This window comes from Helicoverpa zea, chromosome 5, assembly GCF_022581195.2.
Source record: "Helicoverpa zea isolate HzStark_Cry1AcR chromosome 5, ilHelZeax1.1, whole genome shotgun sequence".
In the NCBI taxonomy this organism is placed as follows: Eukaryota; Metazoa; Arthropoda; class Insecta; order Lepidoptera; family Noctuidae; genus Helicoverpa; species Helicoverpa zea.
Genome location: NC_061456.1, coordinates 392,539 through 417,267, shown reverse-complemented (window position 1 = coordinate 417,267; position 24,729 = coordinate 392,539). Strand labels below are relative to the sequence as shown.

Here is a 24,729-nt window from a genome sequence, read left to right as displayed (position 1 = left end):
TGAATGGCACTTTAGCATAATTAGTATTTCAAATTGATTATGTACGGCCTGATTTATATACAAATTGAACAATAATAATATGATTCAATTGGATATTCCAATCACTTTCCAGCAACAATATAATCGACAAATAAACTAATCACAAACAGAGCAGATTATTCAATATCGCATTTTTATTGTGACCATTAACACGAGCCTGAACAGTTGGAACTAAATAGCGCGCCAGCTGATTGCCAAACCTAACCGGCTGTATAATAAACAATGTAAACAATAAAATAAACATTAAAAACAAGTAGAGGGTGCAGGGTGAAGCACTAATTGCTTAATGTATTCAAGTAGCGAGCGGAGAGCGTTCTCTCATTACATTCATTGCGAGGTGCACGGGTACGTAATTGTAAATAGAGGCAAACTCATTTGGCCACTTGATGGCCGCCGACCCGGCCGCTACGAGCCACGAATTTTTAATTTTTATACCTCCACCTCTAGATTGTTTTAAATGACCTCAATTTTGCTAGTTTGGGAGGGCTGATGAGGAAGGTCGCTTTAGTCATGACCTGGAAAATGATCGGTCCGTTAGTCATCAGTGTATAATAAAGCTATTTCTTAATTTTCAATTCTTGTGTGTGTGTATATTGATTGTAAGGTAACTTCAATGAGACTTAATTATAGAAATCGCTGAACTTTTCACTTTAGGACACAACGTTTGCAGCAAATTGGTTTGGAATTATATGTGCAACTTGAAAAAGTGGCATAACGGATAGACTACCTTTTTATGCTTTTAAGGTATAATGAAGCTCCCATTTTGTTTAAGTAGTAGTAGTAATGTTCTTATTTTGATCCAATCGATAGGCTAATAGTAAAGATAACAAATAACTCAACTTTCTATTTCAAAACTAGCTCACCTTTGTCAGACTAAATTATAAAAGGTTCACAAAAATCATCCAAGGAATCCGACATGTTTTCCAACTATACTCAGTGTCTCTTACAACCTCATCTAACAGTACTCTTTGTTCTAGTGACGGTGTATGAAGGCGACACGCTGAGCCTACAACGCATCAGCCGCACGGAGATGGGGGCGTACCTGTGCATCGCCACCAACGCGGTGCCGCCTTCCGTCTCCAAGAGAATCATTGTTGATGTTGAATGTGAGTTTTACTTAATTAAATATTAATATCGTTTTCATACTGGTGAATTTTTAGCTCGAACAAACAATTATTGAAAATTGAAACTGGATCAAATGATGACACGTGAAACCGTGAGATCGGTTTTTTGTCGCTTGATATACCTACAACGTACGTAAAAAATCCGAGTAGAAAAGTCGCTGACATGAAAGCGCTTGTAATATTGTTATGTACATATATTTTTACCTATAAAAGAAATTTTACTTAACTCATGTGAGCGAGTGTGTTGCATAAGTACCTAATCTTCAGCTATGGTAGTATGGATAACTATGACTAAAGTGTTTTCTCCGAGTGATGTTATGTTGACTCGACTACTCGGTAACAGCTGCAAGGCAGAGTATGTAAATCATGACAAAGTTAAGCTTTCTGCGGTCCGTGAACCACGTCGTTGTCAGATATAAACCACGTGAACCGAGTATTATTCTCAAAACAGTTTAAGCCGTTATTCTCACATCTGTTTAATTTCGAAAATCAGCTACGGTAATCAGTATAGACCCACCGAGTAATTTATTTAGAACAGCAACGTTACTAGCTTTTATTTGATGTTGGCATTTTAAGAAATTACCCAAGAAAAATGGGAGTCAAAATTTTAAATAATTTCACTTTTAGTTTTATCCAGATACATACTTTTGGAAAAATAACTACCCAGTGGTCGAGTAGGTTACAGCGGATTAGCAATAGCAATCAATATCGAGTAACTGGAAGAATTAGACCATAACATGGCCAGTTCTGGTTGATTGTCCAGCACAAGATATTGTTCAGTCGGATTCAATCGGAGCAATTGCGTGTAAAATCACTGGGGATTCGCCGTAATCCACAATTGTCTCACGTACACTGGCGTATTACTAGATTACAGCTTCTTGCTCGTTTTCCATTATGGACTGAGCGAATTTGCAGCGGTGACAATGTGGACTGGATTGCTGGTTATGACGTCACTGTTGTTACGCTTAGGTAGAATAAAGTATATCCTCCCGGATCGGGGTATAGACCTTCTACAAAAAAAAAAACGAATGAACGTTGATCACCATGCCTTGCTCAAGGCGGATTTGCGACTTCAAAGTCAAGTTTTTCTCAAGGTGAGGAAAACCTCCCCTTTAATCAGTCAGTATTCAAGATGCACTTAGAAAATGCAATCATGTTGATGACTAACAAAAGTAACATTGGCACTTATTTGTCCGGGAATCGAACTTGAGGTAACCACTTATTCCAAGAGGAATAAAACAGCCCACAGAAATACAGTTACAAAAACAAATGCCTAAGTATATGTAAGAAATGTTTGTCTAATCCTTCATAAGCTCACGTACTATAGACGCATTACATACTCACTGTATTGTTATGTCGTTATTGATTTCGGCCAGCCGGCAGCAGGGCTGAGATGGCTCCCAATTGCGAAGATTTCAATGCATTATCGTTACGAGACCTGACTGGATTGTTTGAGCGAACGCAAACTGCCTTGATTTGGACGATATTGATGCAGATATGTGGGAGCTTGTGATTTATGCGCTTGCTATGATGAAATCTGTCTAGTGTCTATGTTAAGGGTCACCAGTTCCTGCAAGCCGTTTCATCCGCATTTCAGAAGGTATATCACGCATCCAGATATAAAGTATTCAACGATAAATGAGCTATCTAACACTGAAAAAGGTCGATATGTTTCTGAAATAAGCACTTTCAAACAAAAAAAAAAACTTCAGCTTTATAATATTAGTATGGAAGTTCCATAAGTAATTCTCTTGTTTCTGTTCCTATCAATCAGGCCGTAAAGTCATGTTTTCTATATTGATTCATTTTCCTTAATCTACATAAACATAAACCTGTGTAAACTCTTGGCTGCAGTTCAGGTTCTGTCAGGCGACATCACTGCCTTGCACTCTTCACGACAACCTAGACTAGCTTGATCTACTTGGTTGTACCTAGTCTTTGAATTGTTGGAAAATAAAATAGGTAGTAGCTATAGTTTTAGTTCACTGACTTTTGGGCAATTCTTTTTTAATTAAATGAATAACTTGTTACGTTAATAAACAAGACACAAAGTAAAAGTATTTCAATTAAGTTTTTTTCCAAGGATTAAATCTTATTCTTTTATATCCAATGCTTCTCCCAGAATCCATTTAAGTATCTTCTTCCCATAAAATAAATATTATGTAAAAGTTGATTATTGTTATTTTGAAGTTAGTTACAAAGAAGTGTATGAACGTTTCTTACGACTACACAACAAAGTTTTACCATCAATCTTCGCGGAACTCCGGTATTCATTGTTTTAATATCCCCTGAGACAGATACCCAGTAATGCACTTTTGTATCAAAAGTCAATATTCGAATATGAGAGTCAGATAAAAACTATGGCAGGATTTTTGAACACGTAAACTTCTTCTAAGCCTGATATTCCAGGAAAACATCTGTCTGAATTTATTCATCCACAGACAGACAAACTGACAAAAACTATATTCGTTTGAGTTGTTGAATACCGATTTTATGGTATCATCATTCCTTTGTGGTTATAGTACTAATAAAATCCCAAATGCACAGTTGCGTGTAATTAATCAATCACACAATCATTATGGATCGTAATCGTATGGATAAGTATATCTTAGATACCAATGACTGTGTTTCGGATGGCACGTTAAACTGTAGGTCCCGGCTGTCATTGAACATCCTTGGCAGTCGTTACGGGTAGTCAGAAGCCAGTAAGTCTGACACCAGTCTAACCAAGGGGTATCGGGTTGCCCGGGTAACTGGGTTGAGGAGGTCAGATAGGCAGTCGCTTCTTGTAAAGCACTGGTACTCAGCTGAATCCGGTTAGACTGGAAGCCGACCCCAACATAGTTAGGGAAAAAGGCTCGGAGGATGATGACAATCATTATGGATCGAAGTCCTACTATCCTATTTTAGTATAATTCACGTTGTTCAATTTAAGCAAAATATTATTATAGGTATAACAATGTGCAGTAGTTTCGCTCAGTAATAATGCATGAGCTTCCAAGATGAGCCTACGCTCAAAAGGGACGTCTTCCGGGCGACCGGGTAAGAATGGCCGCACGCCTCCTGATACACTGCACACATGACCTATTTCTTTATATCACTGCATATTTTATCACTAGTTTTATGTCTCGCATTCACTATGTTATTCCACGTTTTTCATCGTCTACGACATTTTCTTTAAGCTGAAAAAGATTTTAAGAATAAAAAATCCTTCATTCGATGTTTAAAATGAATAAAAGAGAGAAATCTTAAGATTCAATGGGAATTCGGAGCGTGGTTCCCCTTTATTTTCAATTCTTATAACAAATTGCGGCTGACTAAATAGACGACGATGTTCCGCAATAATTGAAAGATAATATTTTTTCGCGGTGCACGCTCTGACATGATTGTGCCTGCAGATCCATCTGCTCAAGAAAAGCCTTTGAAATGTTTGCGAAATGAAATGTAGTTTGCGATTAATCGCTTTTGAAACGCGAAAAGAAAAAAGAGTTATTTTTCGATGATTGTAAAAGCGGCTTAATAAATTTTTGTTTAAATATTTAGTCCGATGTACGTGTAATGGGGCGAGTTTTTTCACGTATCTGGTTATGAAAGGACGGTAACGTGTGACAGTTAATTTCTGTGAAAAATTTTAACGGTCAGAGGAATAAGTGAATCGTCAATATGCATGAAACAGCAAAATAAAATATGCTGTAAAATAAATTGAATTTCGAAAAATACAATATTTCTCTTGAAGAAATTTTGTTACAGTATGACAATTTCCAGACAGAATATCTAACGCTCTTCACAACTTGGAAATACCTTCTCAAGTTGATATCGTTTAAAATTCCGCTCACTTCGCATAAAACATGAGCGATACATACATAGCATGAATGAATATCTATATTTTCATAAAACGTTCTAGTTCTAGAAATAAATAAAGTTTAACATTATAGGAAACTCTTTAGTCGTAATTTTATGAGATACATTTACTTGATGTAAAATGTATGAAAAGTAACATCTACATAAATCCAGTGTTAATTTATTGTCGCAGCCAGTCAACACAGAACGTGGTAATGAAGTCGTTGGAACATAAAAAATCGCAAACTTTATAAATATTTTAAAACGTCGTAGAATATTAAAGTGTATTACTGAAGCGAGTATTATACTTCGCGAAAATTGCCACCATAAACTCGAGCGTAGTGAATTACGTTTTCAAAGTGTGGATTTTATTATCTGGGCGTTATGTGAAAAATCGTCGGGCGGTGTTCGGGCGCGCTCGGCAAACTTCGGGCCGATCCATCATTATTGAAAGTTTATAAATTGCTTCCTTCAAGTTTGTATGTACTTGCAGCGCGAGTAGTGCTGCTTCAATTGATAACTTATAGGGTACATTACAGGCTTGTTTGTTTTGAGGAAACAACTTGTGTAACTGGGAATCTGTTTCGCATTAGCATTTCATTCTGTGCCATTTTCATTAATTATTATTTCAAAAGTGCATTGCACTACAGTACATAGCTTCCAGGACAGTAGCTTATTTTATCACACACCAACACCTCCTCCCAATCTCAATTGAAAACTTTAAGAACCGTCACTCACTTCAAATGAACATCTTCCAGTAGTGAGTCTCCTAAGCTACAGGCATACGAGTAATTACACCATGTCCCGGGTACGCATTAGTCCGTTTCTCGCAATTGAGTTCATCTGCCAGCAGCTACTAATCACTGGAGCCTGTTTACACGAGCCGAACATCATAGGCAGGTAATATCTTCATGCTGCCTACGTTGCAGGCCTTTTGTTGCTGACGGCCTATCAATGCGGCCCTGCAGGCAATCTTACTGCATTGTTGTCTGATAATCTATGATGTTATCAGTGTTTGTATACGCTTCAATGCTAGTGGAATTTATACGCTAAAATGGTTTGGAAATTATCTGAAATTATGTGGCTAGTACTGACATATGTGTTTAGTTTACTATCTGATGAATTTGAGTCGAAAATAAAATAAGAAGTCTTACCACTTAGTCTACTTTCTTAAAAAATATATTCTTCTAGACAACTAATCTTCGAAGACGTAATTTAATTCTAACACTGTTCTCATTTTCAACATTGCTCCCAATAACTTTATCATAGTTCGCGCTCGATACAACTTAGTAACATTTTAGCTGGATTAAAACTTACAACTAGGTGGAAGATTTTGATACGAAATTTATATTTGTGTAATCTGCTTCACGGATGCCATTTGTCCGTTCCGAAAGCGTTTAAGTCAAATTATCTTAGCACAGCCTTCGGCTAGCAGCGTCTCTGTGAAATACACTTTGTGAAATACTAGTAGATAGCTTTATTTTTGTCGGAATTATTTTTTTCTGTTAGCCTTTGGATTTATTAATATTTTAAGTAGGCTTGAGAGTTGTAATCATGATTTACTATGTCATGAAGAATTTGTTTTTCATGATGCAATTTAAACTGGTCTGGTGTTGAGATTACCCTGTAATTATACAATAGATTTATCCAAATATGTCATTTGGCTGATCCACTACTACAAAAGTAGGTAATAAAACCTAGAAGAATTAGAAGTTTCTCTAACATATTAATTCATCAATTTACACATGTATATAAGCAGTATACTAACGTACCTCCCTGGTTCGTACACCGGTATCTCCTAACCTGCAGTCTGCAGCGTCTGTCGTGTATCTATCCATCAGAATCAAAGCATGCACGTTCACACTGTGTTGGAGACACGACGGACCTTATCGCCGATAGATTATGTTCAAAATGTCACGTTATAATATTACAGTTATGGGGGTTTATGTAGGTAAAGCTATCTAAATCCAATTTGTTGCATTTGGTGTACCATGGTAAATATCCTGTTCAAAAGGTTAGCGTCAGGACCGCCGTCACAACTCTCCGATCCTCTCGAAATACATATAGAGAGTTGCTACCTAATTGCTACCAGCTATCATTAGTTGCTACCAATTGCTACCCTCGTGGTTTTGAAGATATTTAGCATCCAAAGGTGACAGCCATTCTGATATCAGGATGGCTGTCACTTTTCCCAGTGTTAAGAAACGGCGCAAAAGTATTGAGTTTTTTTTTCACCCAGAGTTGCTACCTAATTGCTACCATTCAGAATTAAATTTTGGGCCACAACGATTCCCTGGATAAAAAGATATTAAAAAAATGAGTTTTTGCGCCTTGCCAAATTAAATTAGCAAGCTGTCAGTTAATACAAATGAGTACTTTTGACGTAGGCGCTATCTATTATAATCCGACAGCTGATATAAATGCGGCCAAAAAGTGATCTAAAGCAAGCCGCCTTCTTTGAACATCATTTTTGATTAGGTATGTTTATAAATGTTACCTATTAAATGAAATTTTCCGAATGGCTGTCACCTTTTTATGCTAAATATCTTCAAAACCACGAGGGTAGCAATTGGTAGCAACTAATGGTAGCTGGTAGCAATTAGGTAGCAACTCCCTATATGTATTTCGAGAAGATCGGAGAGTTGTGACGGCGGTCCTGACGCTAACTTCAAAAGTACATCAACTACGAGATTTAATTGTGAAAAGTTGGCATTAAAATTTTTAGAAGTCTTGCTCACAATCTTGAACAAATGTAAAAATTCATTGTTTGTTTAAGATTCAAAGATAAATTGTTTTAATAACTGATTACCAAAAGTTCATCCTATAAAAAATTTGATAAACCATCACAAAACGCATAGAGCAGACAAGCATAAGTTAAAACAACACTTAGATTAGATCTGTTTGCACAAAACACTAGAACTGTGACGGCAAGAGTGATCTCGCGGCGAGAGTGAGGGGCGAGGGGTGCCACAATAAAACTTTATACTAGGAATTTTAATGTTCACCGTATTATTCTTGTCATTTTAACTCTTTACTTTGATATTCTTTTAAATAAATCACTTTTAGAGTGCTCGGATGATACAATATTTAAAAGAAAGTTTAGGAATATCTTGCAGAAATAACGACGGATTGTGAAGATGATATTTTGAATAAACTTGATAGAAAACTTTGTGGACTTTGACTGTCAAATTTAGTTTACATAACGATAATATTCAAAACACTACACCAAATATATTAATGCAATTTTTTTTCACTTATAGCTTTAAAATATAACGAAGATTATCGAAAACTTGAACTGCAGTTAAAACCCAAAGTAATATCCAACTTTAGATTTATTAAAAGGACGAAGTTTCAAATAAAGCACATACCAAGCACTCGTACAAATAACCTATTGGGATTTGAGATAGAACGGAACTTGGTTAATTCTTTTTCTAATTGTTAAACCAATTGTTATTGGTTAAGTTATCTAAGTATTCTCTACGGATTTACTCGTAAGTTTGGGATTATGCCTATTAATAAGATTCTCAATAATTCTTGCGGAAACGCTGCAAGTAAGGTTTTGGTGCAGATACTCTGATGTATTCTAAGTCGCTGGCAGCTGATGATATAAATTGTTCCATTACAAGCTCAATGTGTTTGATGAGTAGGATTAATAAATATAGTTTAATTGAATGGGACTATATTTTTGCTCTATCTACTATGCAAACTGATTTATTATTATTGAATAGTATCATTTACGAAAATAGTGCAAGTCGAACACTAAAAATCCTTGTTATATCAAAAATGGCACCAATCTACTGCCGGACCCCAACAAACCTCCCCTATGTTACATTAAAACCACCAGCTCCAGAGTAGATTTCAAGCAACTTCTTTGTTCCAGTCTCGCCGATGATCTGGGTACCGAACCAGCTGGTGGGTGCACCAGCCGGCACCGACGTGACAGTGGACTGCCACACGGAGGCGCATCCCCGCGCCATCTCCTACTGGGTGTATGACAACGTCATGGTGCTGCCCACCAAGAAGTATGCCATCAATACTGAGGAGAACTCTTATAGGTGAGGGATTTTTTTAACATATTTGAAAAAATAAATAACTTCTAAAAACATTGAAAGAGAATCAAATCGTTAAGACACATCTTTAGGAGTCGGTATTTAGAGGTTGCAGGTGTGTTTTTTTATTCACTTCTACTTAGGTAAATACAAAGTATTTATGTTTATCTGTATGTGCACATCAATCTCGAAATCACTGAACGAATTTTCTTGCGATTCATTAATAGAGGGATATAATGTGTGTCAAGGTTTAATAGGTATTAGTTTATACCCTTCTATGGCAGAGATGTTATCTAGTAGGTACTTAAAAATAGAAATTGTTTATGTGCCATATCCTTGTAGCTAACTATATATTGAAAGTTCATATTGAAGAAGAACTGTTTCAGCAGTGACATTATTTGTGTACTTTATATTGCGCAAAGCCGCAAGCAATCGCTCCCAATTAATAATACGGAATTGCATCCTATACTGCATAATATCATCGATTTCACTTGCATCTTAGAGGAAATACTTCAAATATCCCGATGAAAGGAATCCAATATCTTTCGTAGAATTATTTTCATCGGAAATCTCATTAATATCGCTTCCCTGGTTTAATTTGTCACACAAGCATTCACATTTATAATTATTCTAGTCAAGATTGTCGAACAAATATGCATCGCTGAACTTGAGCCTCCGGTGATAACATAAGAATTAGTGAAATTGAGAAACAGATTGACATATTTTATCATTATCTGTCGAAATATGTAGGTATGTACCTGTATATGTACTATATGTTAACTGCAGACTTAAGTATATTCAATGTTTTTTCAAGTCTCTAGTAATATTTTAAAAAGGTTAAAAAATAGCTATGGCTACTTTAAAATGTTGATTATGCCACTTCTTATTAGTATATCTTCTCGTTTGCATTATAATAAATCCAGCATTTCCCTTTTTCCTAAAAAAAAATTGAACCACTTCACATTTGCGGCCGGTTTAAAAAAATATCGTTGTTTTTCAATCAAACATTCCAGCACGCATAAATATATTTAATAAATATCAATTAACGTAGGTGTAAATGATTTTTCATTGAGACCTTTTTTGAATTTTAAAATTTAAATTAAATTGCCGAGAGATATGCGCGAAAATGTATTTATCGACGGCGCGGGATTTACTGAGCCCGTCACGTCATATTAATATCCAGTCAGCTCTTCTTGTGAATAATTCACTTGGCGATGTGCCCGAAAAACTGCGAAACTGTGTGCTTACTCTGTTATAATAATCTTTATCGTAGCGATTAATAAATAGTTACTGGCAATTGCTTCATCATCCATGTCTATATTATGACCAAATCAATCTTGTGTGAGTTGAGTATGTTAGTAAGACCTTACAGATTTTCGTGTTCAAACATAAACTGTAACCCTAACAACAAATAAAGACGTAACATCTACCATAGCTCTTAACAAATCTCACAACGGAATGAAGCCGTATTAAATATTAAAGTAACAAGTTGATCCGGGCGAACTAGCCGGAGCCGCGGGCTAGCATAGTATAGCACAAACAAGGAAATTACCCGGCCCATTTGCAGAGGTCCCTTGTTCTCGAAGCCCGACGGTAATAAATTTGAATATTACAAATCCATTATTGCTTGTTATTATAATCTTGTTTAAGCTTACGGCATTGGGGAGAATGAGCTGGATTTTTGATAAACAGCGTAGGTATTTATGTTTTTGTTGTATTTAGGATTTTTTCGGAGCTATAATTAAGTGTAGGTTACAGGAAAATTCAATCACACATATTATTCTAGATAGATATTTGATGTTGTGATAGAATTGTCAACCCCTACTAGCAAAACGTGTTCAACACAACTAATAGCAGAATTATATTCGTCATATTTACCTATCTACCATCACACACACAAGTTTACCTAACAAGATTATTTGTTTGCCAGAGCGCACATGAAGCTAACAGTTCGGAACCTACAGACGGGAGATTTCGGCAACTACAGGTGCATCTCGAAAAATTCCCTCGGGGAGACGGAGGGCTCCATCCGACTGTACGGTAAGTGAAACTCAAGGTATTACGTATTCTCATTGTAATTACGCTTTGGCCGTCACAAGATACCTTACATGTGTACTTTTGCTGCCAATTTGAGACACTTTGTGACTTTCAAATGTCAGACGAAGTTTATTTTGATGTGACTGAGAATTATAATTAGGGTTCTTATAATTTACTTTTATGTAATTGGTAACAAAGCTTTATGTTGTACGATGTAATTCAGTGCATCAGTAACGAAACACATATTCTGTTTTACATTCAACTTAATCTAACGAAATGACGGTTATTTAATTCAGAACCATTTATTTCGTAGAAATCCCGATGCCGTCGACGTCGCCAAAGGCCACGGAAATGAAAAGCAATGCCAACAAAGAGAGTAAGTTCATACTATTAACTGAATAAGTTACAACACATACTGTCAAATGCAAAATTACAAAACTAGACTTTAAACAGTATCTCAGTGAGTTACCGATTTGTTTGTGATTAATAAAATGTCATTAAATATGTACACTTTAACATTACCTGGTTACACGAAAATAATCAAAAACAAAAGAATAAACATATAAAATACTGCAACTTTGCTCTTCGCTCATAAAACTTCATAACAATATATAAATAAATGTAAATACATAAGCCGGTATAATTTGTTGGTTACCACCACTGCATACAACAGTCTGATTTACAAAGTTTCCGAGCCGCGACTTCGCCACTGTAAACATGTACTAATGACTCATTTAAGTTCTGTGTTGACTCCTGTCTTGTATACTTGCATTCATACGCCACGGCAAATGTGTTGGCTTTGAATATATCTATGTAGTATCTTATTCTTGTGTTTATAGTGTAAGATAATGTTGGTTCTACAGGGTAGACCTATAGTACAATTGTCACCTAAATGTTGCCTTGTAAGATTGCTAGCATAATAATAAGCTGGAGAAACTTTAGCCATCAAATCTGAATAAATGCAGGCTATAGTGAGTTAATATCAGTCTCATACACAAGCTAGAAGCTTTAAAACATTTTCAAGCATGCTGTCATCGAACTTAAGAATTTATGTTAAAAAGCCATCGTTACTGAGTCTTATGCAAAAAAGATGCATATAAATTATTAAACATAGTAAAAGCTATTTATGTGTATTCAACTTGTTATTTACGTTTAGGTGGCAGGTGACAAGTCGCTTCTAGAATCTTCTGAAAACGATTAAGTTTAAAACTAACGGTGCGAACCTAAACACGTGTGTATACTTAAATTAATATTATTGTCACACTAAGCTAGAGCGTTCACTTTTGTTTATTTATTAATAGAAATAAAATTCAAGCAGAAATTCTCGCAGCAAAGCCGTGTCATAAAAAACACGATCCTCATAAAGTATGAAGTTCAAGTGAAAGTACTTATCATTGAATAATATCGACATTACTTTAATGTGAATCGTGAATTTCTTTACTCGCACAATCTCCGAAATAAAACATATTACAGTCTGAAGAAAAATATTACGTCTCAAATATTTTTATTCCTCAGAATATTGAAATTTATATTGCGTTGTCTGTTCAGCAGTATCAGCGGCTGCAGTATAATAATAATCTAAATATTCGTTGCTCGTGGCTATGATGCGTTATTTAATAAGCTAATAATTTAGCTTACGTCACCAAGCTAATTACAAAAATGAATGTGTAACAACGTGCGCCACGTTCGCAGTCGGTATTATCGCCAAATTGCAAAGGTTTAATCATTGTGGGTCATTTTAATACGTTCATCGGCGCTCGGTAAACTATCGCTCTAATTAACATTTTAATGACTTGTTTTACGATAGGTCCCGTAATTACGTACATCAATGTGGAATACTATCTTCACTAAATAAAATCTACAGATTTTTGCCAAAAAATAATATTGAAATTTTATTTATATTTACTGAGAACTTTATTTAGAAGTTGTCTATATAATCAAACTGTTCAAAGAAGTACCTCTGAAATGCTATTAAATTAGCTTAATATAAATGGTTCAATTATTATTTTTTCTCAGAAATAATTCGTGCTTAAGATCAAAATACTATTTCGTGATCATTTGATTGCAACTGCTTGTACAAGGTAAATATTTACATGCAACATGTATGTACTTTTATTCCAGATGAAAACCAAGTTATTTATTATTAGACATTCACTTCATGTAAAATTCTCGTAAACTTTTTCATTTTATTTTTTTTCACGTTCATTTTTCAATACGACCTCACTAAAAATACAGCTTAAAGTTTTTCAAGATTAATATACACACGCGAACTGAAAAAAGAAGAAGCATGAAAACATTAAACTTGGATTCCCAACGGGGAGCAGCTCAACGCAGCTTAATGCTCGGCGCACACATACCGACTATGATAGGGCTGGGACATGTTGCGGAAAAATGCACGCGACAGTATTGGACAGAACTGTGACGTTTAAAAGCCGATAAAAATTTGTGGAAGATTGATTTAGCAACAGGCAGATTTTTCTTTTGAGATTCATTTTTGTTAATCTGTGCTCACATTTTTGATTCCAATGATTAACTAAGTTAGATTTACCTTCATTTTCTCACGAGTTGTTACCATAATTGATACGTGTAATGAATCATGCATTAAGAGTCTCAGACCATTTCATGCTACTTTCATTGCATGCAGGGGTTGTAAAAAAGGGAGTTTATTGCTTAAAAATTTGAAGGGGCCTTATACAAGTTTTCTTAATGTGATGCATTTATTTTTAGTTTTTAATTCTCTTCAAAAGGTCTTAAAATTGAGACTATTATGAATCTTGACGAGATTTTTATATTTTCATGACTTTCAAAACGATTTCAATGAAATAAGTTATTTAGTATATTTGTTGATCATTTCATCGTAGCTGCATGTTAATCCGAGGCGTATTGCAGGCGTGAGGCGCGTGAACGTGAGTCGGTCGGTGTCCCGCGCCGAGGCGGGCACGGAGCGGCCCAGCGTGGTGCGCGCCCAACTCGACCGCGCGCCCGACCGCGACGCCGCGCACCACGTCTATCGCCCGCCTCACACGCAGCACGTCTCAGGTAATGCTATGTCAACTCGCAGTGGATGCTGTTCATGTGATGCTGTCGCTTTTGTTGCGTTCATTGTTTCTTTACTTTGATTGGTTACTGACAAATGGCACCGCATGATCAAGCAGTTTGCTTTAGTTTGGCACCAGAGTATTCCGCGGTGGTGTACGGTGCCGTATGATAATCGCTTGACTAAGATTAATATGCTGTAAATTGGCTATCGACGTTTTCATATTTTTGTTTGACTCTCTGCCTTTTTGCTTTGATTGCTTCAGATATACCTAAGATTATATTATTATTAGAATTTTAATAAATACTATCAGATCATAGACAAGGGTAGCTTCAAATCACTCCCATCTCATTGAGAGATAACGAAATCACACATATCACCACAGTCAAGTCACAGGGAAAACTCAGCGATTTTACGCAACGTTAAGATATTGAAAGCGAGACCCCCATACGAGGCCCCGTGACTCACGAGGCCTGTTTATTAACCTCTCGGCCCGCTAACGATCAAACCCCAACTTTACGCATTGTTGAGTCCGCAACTTATGTCGCACCGTACGCACCATTTTACGCATCATCGTACATTGTTATGTTTATTTTATCGCAAACTCCGAACAGGAAAATCATATTACTTACACGGATTTCGGATACATGTCGCATGGTGTTCGTGCACAGATTTGTTATGGCGGTGATCAGATTGACTTTGGACTGGATCGAATTCTTGTAATAATTTTTATTTTATGTCTCCCAGCTTATGTAGTATGCTACTACTTACAGTTTTCTATGTGTATCGATAAACTCCTATATAAACATTTTCTTTTTGATACGTTTCTACTATTCCGCTTACTAATACTACCATCAAACAACCAAAACTTAATACGTAAAGCCTTTAATATAATAGCGTGTTCAAAGCGAGTCGAGCCACAGGAGGCTTTACTTACCTCTTTGTATTCTTTGTTACAATATACTGCATTATTAAAAACGTCTCTTTTCCGTCTCATGGTAAAAAATAAATGTGGCCGGAGACGTCGCGGCGGGTTGAGGAATATGTAGGAATAAGCGAGACGTGCTTATCCCTAATTTTTACGGGAATCGAACCCGCGCCTAGCGTACGGTGAAGCTACAAGCTATGCGATCTAGCAGCGAAGCGGCAGCAAGAAATGAAATCGATGAAGGCGAAATGAATAATATTATTAACAGAACAAACTAATGATTTAATGGAATTATACATAAGCACTAAGTATTAAATATAACATTGATTAAGCACAACAAAAGCGATTGCGAGAGGTACAGCGCGTAAGCTAGCTCGATGCGGACTGCTCGGTGGTCGCTCCGTCGTCGTTGCTCGCGCCGGTCTCCCAAGGCCATTCTCGGCTGCCTCCATACAAATGTCACGCGCTCGCTGCGTGCGCGCGGCACGTGTAAGCTAGCGGCCGTCGACCTCGCTCCGAACAAAGGATCTCCTGAGGTGGCGTGACTTTGAGGTGCGGTCACACTGTCATCAAGCGGAGCGATTCCGCTCGTGTTTTGAGGTGGGGTCCGAGCGTTCTGGACCGCCACATATTCCCCCCGGCCAGACCGTGACTACGGTCGATAGAAGTCAGGGAATTTCACTCGACGTCCACTTCTTGTCGTCTTCTCCGCGTCGCCAGCAGCCGGAGTGTTCGAGTTGGTAGTAGTGGTAGTGGTCGCTGGCCCAACGTCCCTAGTGTCTTCATGCATCACGTAGGCCGGTTTGAGACGATCAATGGAGACGTTGTTTGGTCTACCTTGTACATCAATGGTGAAGTACTTTGGGTGTCTTTGTATCACCCTGTAGGGTCCAGCGTAGGGTGGTTCCAGCGAACTCCTGACGTGGTCTCGTCGCAGGAACACATGAGAAGAGCTGTGCAGGTCTCGGGGCACATAGAATGGCGTAGCCGTCGTATGCCACGCAGTTGGTCGGGGAGCGAGTTTGACCATATGCTGGCGCAGCCGGTTGGCAAACTCGGTGACGTCAGCGGCAGCGTAGTCCTCTCTCGGTGACAGGAACTGGCCAGGAAGATGGAGTGTCTCCCCGTAGACGAGCTCGGCCGGCGTAGCTTGGATGTCGTCTTTCCAAGCGCTACGCATTCCGAGCAGTACCAGTGGCAGGGCCTCGGTCCACTGGGAAGTATCGTGGCACATGATAGCAGCCTTCAGCTGCCGATGAAGTCGCTCCACGATGCCGTTCGCCGCCGGATGATAGGCAGTGGTGCGAAGATGGTGCGCGCCAACCAAGACTGTGAGCGCCTTGAAGAGGTGGCTCTCGAACTGGCGACCACGGTCAGTGGTCACCCGTGCAGGACAACCGAACCTGGCTATCCAGCCAGACACCAGCGCGGCGGCGCAGCTCTCCGCCGTGATGTCCTTAAGCGGGTACGCCTCAGGCCATCGGGTGAATCTGTCGATGACGGTAAGGCAGTACCTGTAATCATTAGAAGATTTTAGGGGGCCGACGATGTCGATATGGACGTGGGAAAAACGAGAGGAGGGGGTAAGGAAGGATGTAGGTGGGGATTTGGTGTGGCGTGCCACTTTGCACGCCTGGCATTTTACGCATTGCCTTGCCCATTCTCTACAATCTCTACGAATCCCTGGCCACACAAAGTGTTGCGTGACCAGTCGCACTGTAGCTGCTTTTCCCGGGTGATGAAGGTTGTGCAGTGAGGTGAAAGCCTGTTTACGTAGAGTCGGAGTAACATACGGGCGAGGGATCTGCATCGACACGTCGCAATACACTGGCAAGTAGTTGCTGCAGGTAGTGGCTAACTTCTCTAGCCTCAGTGACGAGCCGTGACGTAGTAGATTTTGCAGTTCTGGATCCTCGTCCTGAAGTTTTGCAAGATCCTCGAAATTAATGCCAGCTGCAGATATCCCTTCCACACGCGACAGCGCGTCTGCAACAACGTTCTCTGGCCCGGGTAAGTACCTTATGTCCGTCGTGAACTGTCCGATGAAGTCAAGGTACCGGAACTGTCTCGGTGAGCAGCTCTCCTTATTTGACTTGAAGGCAAAGGTGAGGGGCTTGTGATCCGTGAAGACAGCGAACGCTCTAGCCTCCACCATGTGCCGGAAGTATTTGATGGCCTCGTATACTGCTAGCAGCTCTCGGTCATACGGGCTGTACTTCCTCTGAGCACTGCTGAGCTTGTGAGAGTAGAAGGCTAGAGGTTCCCAGTTCTCACCTTTGCGTTGTTGAAGAACAGCTCCTATGGCAGTGTCGGATGCGTCGGTCACGATGGCTAGTTCCGCTGTAGCGTCAGGATGAGCCAGGAGAGTCGCTTGGGATAGCGAAGACTTGCAGTCGTCAACGGCCCTCAGCAGTTCCGGAGTCATATCTACCGGATGTGACCCTTTTACCTTGGGGCCAGCAAGGACAGCGTTCAAAGGTGCTTGAAGCTTAGCTGCGTTTGGGACGAATCGGCGATAAAAGTTTATCATACCCAAGAATCTGCGCAGCTCCTTAACCGTCTTGGGTATTGGGAATTCCTGGATTGCCTGCACCTTTGTCTCCAGGGGCCTAGTCCCTTCGGCTGACACTCGGTATCCTAAAAATGCAACCTCTGTTTGACCGACATTGCACTTAGCTGTGTTAATTACTATGCCGTACTGTCTTAACCGGTCAAATACTAGGCGTAAGTGCGTCTTGTGCTCTTCAGGAGACGCGGAAAATACTACAATGTCGTCGATGTAGCCATAGCAGAAGTCCAAGCCAAGTAACACCTCGTCTATGAACCTTTGGAAAGTCTGAGCCGCATTCCTCAAACCAAAGGTCATGAAGGGGAACTCAAACAAACCAAAGGGTGTCGTGATGGCGGTCTTCGGTATGTCGTCCGGGTTTATCGCCAGCTGGTTATAGGCCTTTACGAGGTCTATCGTAGAGAATACGGTACAGCCTGCGAGCTGGTGAGAGAAGTCGTGAATGTGGCGGACGGGGTACCTGTCAGGTATTGTTCGCGCGTTAAGTGCCCTGTAGTCGCCACATGGTCTCCAACCGTCGTCTTTCTTCTTCACCAAGTGCAGCGGTGCGGACCACGCACTCTCCGAAGGTCGTGCTACTCCACTGGCGAGCATTTCCTCGAATTCCTTCTTCGCTGCCTGCAGCCGAGCAGGGTCTAGACGTCGAGGCTTGCATGCTACCGGGGGTCCTGGCGTCGTCCTGATGTAGTGCACCGTGTTGTGCTTGCCGGGTAGCTGTCTGCCTGGTGGGCGGGTAATCTCTGGGTACTCACGTAAAATTTGGTGATACTCGCTGTCACCAACCACAGCCTTCACAGACGCGATGTCCCCGGAGTTGCCATTCGTAGCAGGAACAGATAAAGTCGTGGTATTGTCAATCAGACGTTGGTTCCTACAATCCACCAGCAGGTCATAGAAGTTGAGGAAGTCCACACCGATAATGGCTCTCGATACATCTGCGATGGTGAAGGTCCAGCGGTAGCTCCTTCTGAGGCCTAGATTCAGCGTGAGGTGTAAGGCACCGTACGTGTGGATCACGGTGTTATTGGCAGCTACCAGATCATACCTCGATCGAATGCAGGGCGTCTTCACAGCAGACCGGGGGAAAACGCATAAGTCTGACCCAGTGTCTACGAGGAACTGCGTTTTCGATATCCGGTCGGTGACGAACAGACGGCCTGAAGAGATGGGACAGTCGTTGGCCGCTACTTGCGACTGCCCTTGCAGTTTCCCGCCGAAAAGTCACAAGGGTTCCTGCATTTCCGAGCCTTCACTCCGTAATTAAAATGGTAGAAGCAGTGCGGATGATTATCGGGTGGCTGCTTCAGTCTAGAGCTAGATCGGTCATACCTTCGACGGCTCCCGCCGGATCGTGGGCGCGAGCGATGCCTCCCTCTGCTGCTCAGTTGCGACTTGAGCGCGGCAACCTGCCTTGTCAGCTCGCTTACTTGAGCCGCCAGGTCCGTAGAAGCAGCACTTGCGGAAGAGGAGGTGCTCGCGACTTGCGGTGTCATCGGTGCTATCTCGTGCACACGGTCTGCGATTTCCGCTAACTTCTCCACCTGTAATTCAGAAATTTGCGACGCGATGACAGTCTGAATATTCTGGGGTAACCGACTAGTCCAGACACTTTTCACAAAATCGGAGCCACCTGAAGGGCCTGCGAGACCCTGCAGGTGTCGCAAGAACTGAGAAGGTCTGCGATCACCTAGCTCCTCGTGAAGTAGGAGTTGCTGGATCCGCTTTTCCTGAGACGCAGACAGCCTACTGATAAGTGCGGATTTAAGCTTCTCAAATTTATTCGTCTCCGGAGGGTTGGTGATTATATCTTTAACTTGCTTGGCGTATTGAGTCTCAAGCTGAGTGGCCACATAATAAAATTTGGTCGAGTCGCTAGTTATTCTAGACAGAATAAATTGGCCTTCAAGCTGCGCGAACCATAATGCTGGTTCCTCCGGAGTAAATGCCGGACAGCGCAATGGCATTCCAACCTTCGCTACCTCTCCAGAGATAACGGGATCGTCCTTACTATCGGCAAAACCGTCTGACTCTGCCATGTTAAAAAAAAAATAAATCGCTCACCGCTTATGAGTTGTGGGACCACACCCCTATATTATCCGCTTGATTGTTTACTAGGTTAGCGTTAGGTCCGCTCGTTGTCCTCAGGATACTCCGCCGCTCTGGATGCACCGACGTTCTGGAACCGGGATGTTCCGATGTTCGGGAACCTGGATGCACCTCGGGATATCCTGGATCTTCCGGGAGTCTTCCGTAACACGACGTCGCGACGCGGGTGACGATCACGTCGGGGTCACCAATGTAGGAATAAGCGAGACGTGCTTATCCCTAATTTTTACGGGAATCGAACCCGCGCCTAGCGTACGGTGAAGCTACAAGCTATGCGATCTAGCAGCGAAGCGGCAGCAAGAAATGAAATCGATGAAGGCGAAATGAATAATATTATTAACAGAACAAACTAATGATTTAATGGAATTATACATAAGCACTAAGTATTAAATATAACATTGATTAAGCACAACAAAAGCGATTGCGAGAGGTACAGCGCGTAAGCTAGCTCGATGCGGACTGCTCGGTGGTCGCTCCGTCGTCGTTGCTCGCGCCGGTCTCCCAAGGCCATTCTCGGCTGCCTCCATACAAATGTCACGCGCTCGCTGCGTGCGCGCGGCACGTGTAAGCTAGCGGCCGTCGACCTCGCTCCGAACAAAGGATCTCCTGAGGTGGCGTGACTTTGAGGTGCGGTCACACTGTCATCAAGCGGAGCGATTCCGCTCGTGTTTTGAGGTGGGGTCCGAGCGTTCTGGACCGCCACAAATACGTTACGAGGCCTGAACGTCGCAATTGTTTGAATGACTCCAAATGCTAAGAGCATTTCGGGCTTTTATCTTTGCTGAATATTCTGGATTCAGAGGTATTACCCGACTGGCGTACATCTTTATTTGTTTACTGCTACAGCTATATTGGAAACTTATGTTCTGGTTACGAAGTGTCATCTTACCTGTATGTTTCTGTAAATAGTTTCAATTAAATTTACGGCTAAGCGTAAAAATATGTTTCTTAAGTTCCGTGAAAAAGAAACATTTTCAAATACTTATTTCCAAAAAATGTAAAGAAAGGTTCTCTAAAAACTACAACATCCAAGTTCTGTAATAGCACAAACAAATGTATGTGACAGCTCGTCGATTTTCTCAGTAGACGACAAAGTTTTGGGTCGATCACAAAGAAATAGTTTTAAATTCCGCGTGGAGTTTACATAGGGATAGTGTGCCAGCAACATTTCAGAGCACATTATTATTGTAACAATCGCAGTCCGAGCCGGGCGCTGCGGTTAACACACACAGCTGCAATAAATAAGTGCGCATCGTATATAACGCGCGCGTGTGTGTGCACGCCGCAGCGCTGTCGGTGTGTCGCCGCCCTAACGCGCAGTCTTGACTATTGCGGTTGAGATCCACCCGGGTCGCTTTCCCGTACACCCAAATAGAGATTAAACATTCAACGAGTTCGCATACACACTTAACCCTCATAAATATTCAGTGCAGACCGCGTACAATCAATTCCTGCAGCTCTCGCCCTCTACGAAAAAGTGTTTGAACAGCCGAATAATATGATATCAAATAGAGACGCCTAACGTTTGAATAAATATTGGGAATATGAAACTTGAATATCTTTATCTTGAATTGGGTTTATTTAATGTTACCTCTTGTACGCTTTGTTGTGTGAGAATATTGCCGATACATATGCCGATATATACGGACGAAGCCTTGCGATCTTTGAACGAGGACTTAATATTGCATCAGGTTTTAGGATATCCACTGCTAACGATACAATTCTAATTTTACTTCAATTAACTAACGTTTTAATCGGAACGCTTATTTTAGCGCATAATTGCGTGTGACAAACATTATACCATTTACATATGTGATATCAATGTAAAATTGCGACAACCAGTGAATATACCAGAGAAATATACAGGGTTACTGGTAAGTAGACCGCATCCTTTCAGGAGCTGATAGTATAGGTCAATACGGACAAATTTGACCCTGGGATACACTGGGCAAAAGTTAACCCATTTCAAGATAATCGAATTTCAAGATCAGTCGTCTAGGTACATGTATAAATTTTCATTATTAGTCAAAAGTCTCGTTTTTGTGGATTTTTGTGTGTTTTTGGATAGAAGATGAATCACTTCATAATAACAAACCATAAAACTGTACAAATCACAGAGGAAATTATAGCGAACAGCAATTACTTTTTTAGTAGTTATTTTCTCAAAAATGTTACTCTTCATTTTTTTGTGCAGAATACTTAAAAAACATCTACATCTATCTGGCTATCCAAAAAGGCACAAAACACACAAAAATCCGCAGAAACGAGACTTTTAACTAATAATAAAAATGTATTCGTGTACCTAGACGACTTGTAAAGAAAAGATCTTGAAATTCGATTATCTCGAAACGGGTCAACTTTTGCCCAGTGTATCCCAGGGTCAAATTTGTCCGTATTGACCTATACTATCACCTCCTGAAAGGATGCGGTCTACTTACCAGTAACCCTGTATAAAGCGCCAAGCTACCTGTGAATACTCGGATTTTTGTAGCTAATGGTTCGAATAATAAAGTACGCCTATATACATAGATTGGTTTTAAATGCTTGACATCTTTATTGTTCTCTTTATAAGAAAGTACCTCAAGGCACTGGATGTGTTTTTCTTAGAATCTAAATAACTTGCTACATAAATTAACCTAAGTAGGCATCATTTAAATTGTTTAATAACTAGATACGTGCAAGCAAATGATTCTAAACCTCATAGATAACCATATCAACCTACATTGCAGCTAAATTACTCACTAGGCTAAATCCAGTTTAGTTTTATAACCAAAATATTCTTCAGTAGAACAATACGTTAAAGTGATTAATTTCATTTGTTTCAGGAACAAAACGGATCCATTGTTGGCGGCAATCGTTCCTGGCTATCATTGTTCTAGTACAAGTGGACCTCATTGTATAACTAGCTTTATTTACAGACCTACATTTATCAGTTCACCTGTTTTACTCCTCAACACACAGAAATTATTGTGACCAAAATATTTATTTAGATTCGTCTTCCTATAAATGTGATTTTTACTTTTAAATTAAATTATATATAACGTTGAAACATATCATCACTGAATTGTGATCTCATATCCCGAGCGACGAATGCGTGTGAATGAATTTAATAATTATTGTACGAGTGATATTCAGTTCAAGTCCCAATTTTAAGGTGTAGCTTTAAGAATCCTGATGATTTTTAAATGGGCAGCATTTAATATGCAACGTCAATCATTAAAAATGTGCAAATTATTATTAAAATTTGATACTCAAAATATTTGTAACAACAAGCTTTCTTTCAATCTTTCCGAATTTGCGGAACATTCAGAATGAAAGTTCTCCTCAGAAACGTTTCTCATCAAATAATAGAGTATTTGAGATTCGTCATCAGGTGGCACGTGGATGTTCACAATAGTTCCAAGTAATTATTCATGAACCTCGTTAACCTACTCGGTATTTCCTACTCCCATTTCCATTTTAAATTATACATTACGTATTATACGTGCATTGTCCTTCCGCAGGCGACTACTCTAGCGTCATACGAATATTTGTGATTCAGTGCTTCGCCTAGAATAATCCTAATGAATTGTGCCAAAGATAAGCATCTCGACAGTTATTTATATCACTATATTATTCATTTTACATAAAACGTAGACTTTACCTGTTCATTTTGTTGTGTCATTAACAATTTTATGGTCAACGTTATAGATATTGTTTGTCTAAGTAATAGTATAACCAAGCTTGCTACTCACGCTTGTCAAAATGTAAATATAAAAATTAATGCACAGTAAATAATAAAAGAAAATTTTAAACGTAATATTATCTTCGTATCTGAATATTATTTGTTAATTCGACCTAATATAGATATATGTTAATGTATAAATTATATATCTTTTATTGAAAATAAGAGATAATATATCACTAGGTTAAATGCATACTTTTATTGTACAGATTGTGTGATTTTGAAAATGTAAATAAATACATTATAATAAATTAGTATAAAATTATGTCGATATGTAGTTATTATTCAACAATTTCTGTCCATTCACACAGCTTTAGTGTAGGAAGCCGCAAAGACTACTCGCAGAGAGAGCAGCTTCATTGCGATCGTATCAATTTCTATTTAAAAAGTGAAGCAAAAAGCGGCGACGGCTGCAGCGGCCATTACATGGCGACACGTGATAGCGATAAACGTTTGAAATAATTAAAAGTGCTGGGGCGGGTCGCGCGCAGACAATCTTATCGGCGCCCTCACTCACTGACAGACGTTATCGCCGGCCAGATCTATGGCTCGCTTTAATTGATTCCCCACGCCCAATAGCTCTACAATCGGCTCTTTGTCTTTTTCTAATCGAAATTCAGCCGAAGTAGGAGGGAGCTAACGAATTTTTCTTGAAAAATCGCGCCGAGATGGGAAGCAGAAAATAAATACTGTTTGTTAAAGTGGCTCGTGGCAGTTGGAAAAACAAGTGGCGTTAAAATAGACGCCTTAATGGCTCGAGGATTCGGAGTTGGCGGAGCTAACGATACAAATATATCGCTAATGTTGATAGAAGTACGGCGTGTATCGGCAAGCGGTTCTTATGTGTTGTTTTGTTTAGCCCTTTGTGATACTATGGGGATACAATTTAAATGTTTAATATAATATAATCATAATGGTCGTTGTGCACAGAATTAGGGTCCATCAGATCTTGGTATCATTATTTTTGCTAAATTCTGGACTATGAACTGTGGTTTTAATTACGGAGTTTCTTGCCCGTTCTTCTCCATAGGAAGCTACTTTTGGAATGGGCAACTAGAATCAACTTTATTTATATTTTTTGACGTTCATAAGTGCCTGAGAAGGCCTAAATGAAATAAATGATTTGACTTTACCTACCTCAAAAATATTCTTCTACATAAAATCTCCATCATCAAAACAAAGCAGACACAGAGCTTTACTCCAATCTCAATAAACAAGAGTCTGGTCATCAAAATTAGCTCACAAACTAAAACAATAGTCGATATTCAAAGTATAG

The 24,729-nt window shown here is 39.6% G+C and overlaps 1 protein-coding gene across 2 annotated transcripts in view; it reads left to right on the top strand.

Annotated features, from left to right (window-relative positions):
- The window catches only part of LOC124630286 (lachesin-like), a 105,371-nt gene extending 81,653 nt beyond the window's left edge, over positions 1-23,718 (top strand). Inside the window, exons 6-11 of one of the 2 annotated variants that reach the window (XM_047164106.1) lie at positions 1,017-1,145; positions 8,884-9,058; positions 10,983-11,092; positions 11,403-11,465; positions 13,979-14,128; positions 22,555-23,718. In XM_047164106.1, the coding sequence (XP_047020062.1) occupies positions 1,017-1,145; positions 8,884-9,058; positions 10,983-11,092; positions 11,403-11,465; positions 13,979-14,128; positions 22,555-22,631 (704 nt within the window). In that variant the 3' untranslated portion in view covers positions 22,632-23,718. The remainder of the gene's footprint in view (positions 1-1,016; positions 1,146-8,883; positions 9,059-10,982; positions 11,093-11,402; positions 11,466-13,978; positions 14,129-22,554) is intronic. The other variant, XM_047164107.1, reaches the window with a different exon arrangement.
- The last annotated feature ends 1,011 nt before the right edge of the window (positions 23,719-24,729 follow it).